The sequence below is a fragment of the Euprymna scolopes genome, chromosome 13, assembly GCF_053919585.1.
Source record: "Euprymna scolopes isolate OS-2025 chromosome 13, ASM5391958v1, whole genome shotgun sequence".
Taxonomy (NCBI): Eukaryota; Metazoa; Mollusca; class Cephalopoda; order Sepiida; family Sepiolidae; genus Euprymna; species Euprymna scolopes.
The window spans coordinates 6,264,073-6,275,030 of NC_136494.1; the positions used below are offsets into that span (position 1 = coordinate 6,264,073).

Sequence of the window (10,958 nt, forward strand, 5' to 3'; positions counted from 1 at the left end):
CCTTCTCTCTTTGAGAAGGGGTTAGTTTATTGCTAATAGATGCCCTTACTAAGGATTGCTGACAGGGCTGCCCAGGCACTTTTTGCAGGTCAGAGTGCCCCTCCAGTGGGGCGCTGACTTCTCAATCCTACTTTCTGACCCTGGTGCCTGGTGCAGTGGGAGATAACTAAACAGCGATAAGTACATTTGAAGGAAGCTGGGAAATGGTGATGATGATTGCATATGGTATGATGTCTAAAAAAATGTGGAGGCGTATCAGAAGTGGATGGTGGGTTGTCAACCTCAAACTTCCTTTCTGGCTGATTGTGAGTATGTTTTAAGGCAGAGAAAGTTTAGGGTTTGGGTTGGGAATCAGTTCTTCTCTCCCCTTGAGGAAAAAAAAAAAAAAAAAAATTCACTCTCTCCTATTGAGATCCCAAAATAACTTTTTTTTAAAGTTCTCCTTCCTCAGATTCTTTGCCTCACATATTAGTCAAAACGGTTGCCCTACCTGCCTCCCCGTTATACTCATGCCCCTCTCCTTGCCTTAAAAATTGCACAGGGTCAAATGTGGGTCAGTTCACCCTTATTTCTGATTTCTTGATATTGCTATGACCCCTAAAAATATGTTGTGTTTATTTTTCGCTAAAGTGTTGTTTTTTTTTGTTTTTTTTTAAATACGAAACTATCATGACTAAAATGTTAACCATATTTTTTTTATCTTTGAGTGTAAAGGTGGGGGCGGGGAGGAAGGGTCTCTAAAAGTTACTATTGCTTTATTTTGATACTAGAGGAATAGCTAACAAATCAAACTATGAGTCAATAAAAAATGTTTTAAAAATTGGGAGTTACTAGGACGTCCCCCAATATGAAAGGGTGAATGCAGTATTATGGTGAAAGAAGATACTAGCTGGGAGAAACTTTTGACTTTGTTTAGTTCTGGAGTGACAAGGATGACCAACGACCCCCAAAATTCCCCCCTTTTGAGTTTTTTGTTCATCGTTGATTTTTTTTCTGGATTTTTTTAACATGAATAAAAGATTTAATATCTCAAACTATGAAACTCTTTCATAATCGGCAAGAAACATTTATTTGGAAAGTAACGGTAATACATTTCATTTGCATTAAACAAAAAAAAACAAAAAAAAAAACGCCAATGCGGATTATTATTTCTATTCGATTGTGTTTATTTCTGTTTCCTGTGTTACATTTCCTTTCACCGCTTAAAATGGTTTGATATTTCTACTTGTTACCTTTTGTGCGTGAAACGTCACTAACTCTATTCGGGTTTAACCAGCTTCCTACAAAGGAGAAAGTTCCATAGGAGTATGAAATTTACAAGTTGTCCCCAGCTGCATGTATATCCACGTTAGGGAAGATGACAACGTTATGTTCTTGCAACTCTTGCAGGAAGGTGTCGAAGTCCTTCTACATGCAGGCAGCGCTTGGAATTCCCAAATTGGTCACCCATTTTAGTAATGGCCAGGCTCAACGTTGCTTAACTTTGGTGGTCTGATGGAAACCGATGTCAACGTGATTATGCCGTATATTTTGTGTAACTGGCAGGAATTATATTTATTTACTTACAAATTTATGCCCATTGGTGTTCATTATATTTCATGATATCGTTTGTCTGGATCGAGTACTTTTTGTGAATAAATTGTAGTCAACTATATTGCAAATAACATGGTACAACAATAACTAATGAAAATTGACTAGTCAACCAAAGTTTGAATTTTTTTTATTCTTGTTCACTCCAACCAAAACATATTACCACTCAGAACGTAAAGGACTACTATTTGCAATCATATTTAAAGGGGACTATGTACGGAGATGAGTGAGATGTCGGTTTACATTATATTTAAACCTGCATGCCAGTATTGGCCTTCAGGCCAAGATCAAAGTGTCGTATCTGTTCCGGCAGATGCTGCAATCAAAAGAACAAAATGGCTCTCACTATCCAGCTCCCATTTCCCACCTCTCGGGAGCTGGCCCCCTTTTTTCCCTCCCCCTCTCTCCACATTAAAAAACGGCCTTGTGCCTAATTTGCTCAGTGGGGAAGCAAATAAATACAGCCAGTACGGTCAGAGAAGCAGTAAATAGGGAGGGAATTCCAAAGTCTAGCAATCCAAGGGAAGAAGTTGTTAGAAGACTTTGTTATTGTTGGGTTGAAGATCTGTTCAATGTTAGGAGGTCCACCATCCCAGCCGTTACCATCTCTCTGAGAAGAGCTTAGTTTATTGCTAATCACCTACCTGGAAATGCAGGCTGCTCAAACATTTTCTCTAGGCAAGAGTACATCGATTCTAGTGCATTGGTTGCTGAAAACCATACTTGATCTTGTGTCTAACCTGCTGACAATTTAACAAATTATCGATGACAAAATCGATAAATTCATATTTCAAAATATTATTTATTTCATCGGATGAAGATTTTTTTTTCTTTTTTCATTTAAAAAAACAAAAACATTTTAAACCCTAAAATTGATTAGGAACGTTTTTTTTCTAAGATTAAGTAATTGGAAAAATGTACTTTTGTTTTATTATTCTGTACTAGTTTTACTATGGTTAAATTTGTTAGTGTGCAAAAAAAAAAAAAAAAAATGTGAACCGTTGAGTCAACCATTGGCCACATGTCCGCTTGTTTGAATTAGGAAAAAAAATTAACAACGAAAGCGAAATATAAAAGATAAAAACAAAATTCAAAATTAGTCGCTTCCTGCTAGCACTATCCCGCCTTCCTATCTCTAAATATCGGTTAAATAATATCACTACCTTTGGCGATATTACCTTTTGTTTATCAATTCTTTTGACTATCAATTCTTATTTTTTTTCTTGTCTTTATTGCCGTCGATTGTTAATAAACTAAAAAAAAAAAAAAAAAAAAAGAATGTATCGTGAGTGATGGATACTGTCTAAAACTAACGCAGTCGGGGTGGAGTTGAACAGCATATAGTGAGAGAGAGTGAGACTGATAGTTAGAAACTAAGTAAGAGATGAGTCACTTTGTGAGTTAATTGCAAATTACAGCTGATTGGAACAATTAAAATGAAAGTATTTTCGAACATAACTCAATCCCTAAACTGAGGAATATTTTAACATGTATTTCATAATGAAGATAAACGGTGAAAGTTTCTTAGTTTCCAAACGTTATTAACAAGCAGATCTATAATTCAAATAATATTAAAGGAATATATGAAATGTTTCAACCGTGTTATTCTTCATTCTCTTCGACTTTTAATAAAGAGAGAGATACGGAATTGAAGGTAATAGATGACGTATACAATAATAGCAGGGGATGTCAAACAAAATACAGTGAGAGAGAGTGAAAATGATAGAAACCTTGTAAGAGATGAATTAATTGCAAATTACGCCTAACTGGAACAATAAATATGTGAATTCTTTTTAAAACCTAACTCAATCTCAAGACTGATGAATATTTTAACATGTATTTTCTGTGATTAAAATATGTAGGAAGAGATCTTAAGGGAAACAAATATTTAATAACTGAGTTTTAACCTAATAAAATATTTATTTTATCTGATTCTATATTTTTTTTTTTTTTTTTTTTTTTTTGGTTTGATTAATTTTTTGTTTTCTGAAATCTTATTTGATTTTGATTGTAATTTTCAATTTTATTATTTTTCTAATTTCAGTTGACTTCACCAACACTTGAAGACGAAGAAATGTCTGATCTACGGGATTTGATATCCAAGTAAGATTGACATTCTTTTTTTTTTATTATTATTTTAATACTAGCAGGCCGCTCAGTGTTGCCTGGCCTTAAAATACCCTTAAATATGCTATTTTAATTTATGCAGATTTCATAGTTATGATCGAACCAATTCTCTATTGATTATTATATTGTACCCAATATATAGTACTGATTTCAAAAATTAAATATATATATATATATATATATATATATATATATACATCGTTAAACTCACTATATATATATATACATCGTTAAACTCACTATATATATATATACATCGTTAAACTCACTACTCGTTCAAGTAGCCGCCAATAGCGCAATGGTTAGGAGCCTTGACCGCCGTACAAACGGTCGGGTTTCGATCCTGGCTTGAGGTAGTTGCCTGTCTAGCCGCACTGATGAGCTGTGAAACAGCGAAACAGTACTGTATGTGGATGACTATATATATATATATATATATATATATATGAATAGGGTGCTATCAGCTAGAATTGAAACCAAAACATATAGTTCCCCAGCCTTATTCATTGTCCTGTGTATGTACGCACATTAAAACTTGTTGTCTCTAGGATTTTGTACAGAACAGCTAGCCATTGGAAACTCTTCTGAAATTAAACATGTCTTTCAATTCAAGATAGTGACTGTTTTTGTGCAACCATATTTTAAGACAGGCACAAAGATACTGACAACAATTGTATTTATTTTTTATATTATTTGGGTTTGTTACATCGGCTGAAACGTTGTGGGGAAAAAAACCCAACCAAGATGAAAACGATAATCCAAACAATCCAAATTAATACAAAAAAATAATTATCAATTCTCATCTTAAAAATATAAATTTGAATGTTATCATGTAATAGATAAAATGTAAAATAAAAGAAAGGAAACATCGAATTATCTTTACGAATACCGTTTCCACTTCATTTCCGGTTGTCCTTTCCATGTTAACAATGATTTTTTTTTTTTTTTTTTTTTTCTAAATAATAATGTTATCATTTCGAAAAGTCGTTCTTAACATGGGGGGAGGGCTTTGCAGAAAACCTTTATGATATATATATATATATATATATATATATATATATATATATATATATATATATATATATATACGTACGCGTCACGGAACAAAAAATGGCATATTCCAACAATCACATAATTTGATCAAGTAGTTGTTTATTATTATTATTATTATTATTATTTTTTATTTATTTTTTTTTTTTTTAAGAAAATCAAATTTTATGATTTGTTCGTTTGTGCAGGAGAAACCAGTCGTCATATTTGCTTGAATTCGAAATTCATCCCTGGTTATCTCATTAACAACCTCTCCAGAAGCAATGGCTGACATTGACTGCTAAAAAATACTTAATTGCTAAAAATCGTAAAATTTAATTTTCTTAAAAACAAAACAAAAAAAAAAAAACTATTAATTTATTTGCAGACTGTTATCCTTATCTTCTTAGTTGTTGCTTCAAGATGTTTTGGCCAACTATTCCTCTTGTTTTCTTCAAGTGAATAGCTGCAACCGGATAGGAATGTGAAGTTTCTTTAACTGTATCCGCAGTAATTACTGCCTTCCATAGTTGTTGTCTTACCATGTTTTTGCCAACTAATCATCTGGCCTGCTTTAGGTAAGGTTGAAACTACTATCTTCAAACAATGCTCACCTGGAACCGTAGAGATTCAACACCTTTATCCACTGCGCCACGGGGCCCGAAGGGTGATCAAGGTTGGATTTTTTAGTCTTCTGATCATCTCAAAGGATATTTATAATAAATAATATATATATATAAAAAATACTTGATCAATTTTTTTGATTTTTGGAATATGACATCTCCATGCCGTGACAAGTAGGTACACCATAAAGGTGTTTTATTTATTTTTGTTTATAAAATAATTGCAAATGGAAATAAACACCCTATTTCTTTGTTACAGAAATTCACCGATATTCTTAAAGTTTATGACTCTTGAGGAATTCGCTCTAAAAATAGTCGTCCGATTTAATGAAATAGGATGCTATTTTCATGACGGCCTACTTGTAAATACCCGCCCAACATTCTTAACAAACATTAAACCATTATTTTGAGTCGATATTTCGAATCATAAAGTTGCAACAAAACCAGTTCTGTTCTGATAAATAAAGAATGAAAACTATTTGGAAAATTGTCGGCGTCAGTTGAGTCACACCTTTGCGAGGGAGAGTGCCAAGACATATCATGTTGGTTTGAAATAGGATTGATATTTAGGTGAAGTTGAGCTCACACCCAGGTAACTCTACTGTTTGAGTCAACAGCAGAAAAGCTTTGAGTAATTTATAAACGAAAAAAAAAAAAACGCAGTTTAAATTCTTCAGAATAATAGCTAAGTTCAACATGTTACAGACTTAGCACTTGAATCAACCGATTGATCGCTGGAAAATTAAACTATTACAAAAGCTTATTCAACTATATAACAGCAGGGATTTACGTTGCGAGTGATTTTTCAAAGTGGTGACTAGAAATAATAAAACTCTTATCTTTTGGCAACTGTGTTTTTTTTTGTTTGTTTGTTTTTTTTTATTCACCAACAATCTTCCATTACTGAGTGAAAAATGTCTTTTTCAACCTTTATTTGGTTTTTAATAAAATGAGCAAAGTCAAATTATTGAAACGATAAAAGGTCTAATCAAACAATATACTCCTTTTGGAACAAAGGTTGTTTTAAAAACACCTCTGAAGAAATTCGAATGTTTATCCCTTCAAGTTCTAACATAAAATTCAGTGCGTATTTAGCATTACACTTATTTAAAAAAAAAAATACAGAAAAATCTTTAGTATTAGTGATGGGACAATTCCAATATTTTTTCCAGATTCCGATACAATTACCGATTCCGATTCTTTAAAAATCTCTAATTAGTTAACTATGAAATTGTTATTTCCTCCGATTTTCATAAAAAACACACGTTAAATATGCAGATATTTTCATAAACATAAAAATAGACTTGTGGAGGATGATCTATCAATTTTAGCTATTGAGCATTAGCAGCTTTATTACAGACTGAGTTACATTAAAATAGACTTGAAGATGGTCTGGACTTCTACCTAGAATGAGAGCATGCTACCTCTGTAGATTAAATAAAGTGTTCTGTTCGAAATTATGTGCAGATTCCCGAATTCAATAGAAATGTTCCCGAGTTCGACAAGATACACCTGAAGATGGTCAGATGTTACATCGACTGAAACGTTATAAAATAAATAAGAATAATTCAAATAATCTGAAAAGATTAGCCATAGCAAACACCCCATTTCTTTAAAAATAGATTTTGTTTTCAATGTAAATAAATTCTGTAGTTTAAAACTGTTTATGTCAATTTCTGTGGGTTACAATTCAAGAATATTTGGTACAAGCGAACTTATTACCTGGGAGTCGTAAGAATCATAAGAACTAGATGTTCTAAATGATAACGTGAATTTTTTTTTTGTTTTGTTTTTTTCTGTGCCAACACGATTATCATTCCGTTACCATTCCACCAATCAGATTTGGCTCCTTGCCTCGTCTTCTTCTCCTTCTCCCCAAGATAAAGTTCAAATTGAAGGAGATCTCGCACGAATTGTATATGGTACTCAACGCGCGCAAACATCAAAATGGTTAAGGAGCATTCTAAGCATGGCAAAATCACTGGAAGAACTATATTCTTCTACTGTTGGTGACTGGTTTGTTGGGTATTCATCATGAAAATTATATATATATGTTTTGAGAAAAATAAAATAAAAATAGTGTTCAATATGTATCACAAAAAACTTTCGATTCTTCTGAAAGTAATTCAACAAAGAATCGAAAGTGTTGGTGATAACCATGTCATATTCATTTTTATTATACTTTCGATAGAAAAAAGATTTTTAGAAAAAGTGAAAAATAAAATAGGAATAACAAAGCTGAAGAATATATATATATATATATATTTTATATATATATATATATATATATATATATATATATAATCATGTTGACATACCGGTTCCTGTTAGATCACTCAAGTTAAGCAACCTCAAGCCTGGTCAGTGGTAAAATGGGTGAATATTTGGGAATACCAGGTGCTGTATGTGCTCTCCGCTTATCTCGGCAGTGTTTCCCGTCATCCTGGATTTCTCCTTTCCACTGGAATCAAGCAGTGCTGATTCAGAAGAGGTGTGGTTAGGTATTGTGCAAGCCTTGCTTCACAATTACATCGTGCAACCAACCTTACAGGGGGGTATCCATTGTCTCTATACTGAATGGAAGTCATGTATTATAAAATTTAAATCTATTTATATAAAGGATATAATCATTTTTCGTGTGTGTGTGTGTGTGTGTGTGTGTGTGTGTGTGTGTGTGTGTGTGTGTGTGTGTGTGTGTGTGTGTGTGTATCTGGAAAAAAAAGAGCGAAACAGATAGATACAAAGAGAGGTAGAGTGAAATAAAATTGGTCAAAACAATAGCAAAGGACAACAAGTCATGTAAATGGCTACTTAGAGGATGTTTACATCTGTATAGTGTCTCAATGTTTTATCCAAGACAACTTAAATCTAATATATAAAGACCTATATATCTGTCTGTCTGTCTCCACATTTTCAAACTCTATCTCCTCCGAAACTAAAAGTCACAGAGCGGTGCTAGGGTTCTCAAAAGATTGGATTTTTTATTGACCTTTCTTTTATGGGTCTTTAACCGGTTAAAATATTTTTTAAGGGGTCAAAAATGGGTAAAAATTGAAAAAAAAAAATCGTTATACATTTTGTACATTCATCTTAGTTTTAATTTTTAATCAGTTCATATGCGTGTCACGTTGGTTCAGTGGTAACGTCACCAGCTTTGAATGCTATAGTTTTGATTTCGGTTTCGATTCTAGCTGATGGCACCCAAACACTTTTCTTTTTTTTTTTTTTTTTTTGTTACTTTTGAAATCACGACTCTATAATAATATATACTTATTTATCTTAAAATTAAATAATAATTAAAATATCATATTTAAGCGTATTTTATGACCTTGCTCGTACTGGGTATGCGTGTAGAAAGTACCTGGCCTACACAGATTGTATCTATTTGAGGGAGAGCAGGATATAAATAAGTATTTGTTTAAATATCCTATAATTTGGAAACCTATATATATATATATATATATATATATATATATATAAGCAATAGAGGATATACTGAAACTTTGGTGCTTCCTTGCTTCCTTGAAATTGGATATGATGTAGTTTTGCCTTGAGAGCCAAATTAAGATGAAGCATCTTCAGACATCTTAATTCTTCGCTTGGTATGTCTTCAATTGTTGGTGCCGCGATTCTTTGCACCAGTTTTTGGTGCAAAGTTCATACAAACTTAAATAAAGAGCACATGTCAAAAGTGATTGTTGTTTCAAAAATCAGGTGTTTTTTGTTTAGGAAGTTGAATTGGTTACGATTTAATTTATTACACCTTTATGTTTGCTTGTCACAGTTTCTGTTTGAAAGGTTTCTTTGTCAGAAAAGAGAAAATGTGGCAAAAAATTTTTTATTCCCCCCCCCCCCCGATAAAAGGAGGGTGGACCTGTAAATTCTCCTTTGTCCGTTCGTCTGTTCGTTTGTCTGCATTTTCTCAATAACCACGCATTGGAATTTTTTGAAATTTTGCACAAACATTAAACATGATATGAGTAAAAAAAGTAACAGAATGGATTTTTCAGGGAAACTCCAGTTGCCCCCACTAGGGGTGCCTTTTGGGTTAAAATAACTAAAATTGATCTATTTGTGCTTATTAAAAAAAATTAATGCCTTGGATTTTTCTAATACTTTCTGAAAATTTGTATTTCTATATAATTTTGTTTGTCTATACTCCACGATAACCCTTGGGTGTGCCCCAGGAGCTCTTTTAGGGCTAAGCACAAAATGGTAAAAAAAAAAAAAAAAAACCTCTTTCAATTCAAACATTAATCTGGTAATTTTAGACATTGTCTTTGACATGACTCTCATTAATAAAATCTGAGAGACTGAGAGTTAATTTGGTGAGAGTAAAGTGATTCAGGATATTGCTTTCTACTGATGAGACGATCACCAAATTGTCTCTTCATATCATTAAATTGCAATAAAACAAAGGCGGAAACTTAGTGGACAAGTCGATATTTACTTCGCACCATGAGAAGATGTGACACAAGGCCAGAAGATGTAGAGAATCAAGCCAGCATCCTTCAAGAAGGAGCACTTTGGCCTCCTAAAAATAGCCTGTGCAGCCATCTCATCACTCCTCTGTTGGGGTATCTCAGGCAGTTAACTATAAACTAACTCTTCAAAGAGGGGAGGAACGGGCTGCAAAACTGAACCTGGACTTATTGTTGAGATTGGATCTTTTTTTTGGTTTGGAGTACTGTTGCCACATCTGAGTTGGTGCACCTACTATTAGATAGAGCCCCAAAAAGTCTCGAATCTGATAGGCCCCACCTTATCAACCAAGCTCCAACCTCTGTTTCGTCATCGCAATGCTGCATCCCTATGCCTGTTTTACAAGTACTTTAGTGGAATGTGCTCTAATGAACTAGTAGCACTTGTGTCCCCTTGACATACAGCTGACTAACTCGACAAGCAGCGAAATCCCACCATTTCGCTGTTGATGTCAGAAACCCTTCTTTCTTTCAAATTGCTAGGATTTGGAATTCCCTCCCTGTTTCTTGCCTCCTTGGCTGTACTTAACATGCAGAAGTTTAAATGTATTGTGAACAGACATCTCGCTGCTCAACTCCCCACGGTCACCTGTTAAACATGATTCCAAATACTAGTCCCTTATGTTCCAAGTCGTAATTATGCCTTGTTTGGAGTTGGGGGGGGGTAAACATGTATTCCTACAAACAACAGTAAATGATTGGCACTATGTTAGCAAACAAGTCAGGCATGAATCAAAGATTTGTTGTATCCAAAATTGTGGAATTGCAGAAAGGATTGTGAATTTCACAAATGGGTCCAAGAGTGCCCTTTTTTTTTTTAAGCAAGGATGACTCTGTAATAAGTCAAATTTTTAATTTAAAAAAATAATCATGGGGGAGTGGTTGTAAATCAACATGAAAAAATTCTTTTGTAAAAAGTCAATTTAAAAAAAAAAAAAATGGGGGGGGGGAAGGAGGTACAAAATGCACCTAAGATTTTAAAAGTTAATCATTCGAGTAACCGTCTCTAAAAAATAATCATGGGGGAGTGGTTGTAAATCAACATGAAAAAGTTCTTTTGTAATAAGTCAATTTTTAAATTAAAAAAACACTTTTTTGGGGAAGGGGT

General features: G+C 33.4%; 1 protein-coding gene across 50 annotated transcripts in view; it reads left to right on the forward strand.

Moving 5' to 3' along the window:
• Window positions 1-10,958, forward strand: part of LOC145291925 (tensin-3-like) — a 1,436,242-nt gene that overhangs the window by 1,041,924 nt on the left and 383,360 nt on the right. For all 50 annotated transcript variants that reach the window (XM_080137783.1, XM_080137795.1, XM_080137791.1 and 47 more), the window contains one exon: window positions 3,635-3,693. In XM_080137783.1, coding sequence (XP_079993909.1) covers window positions 3,635-3,693 — 59 coding nt within the window. The remainder of the gene's footprint in view (window positions 1-3,634; window positions 3,694-10,958) is intronic.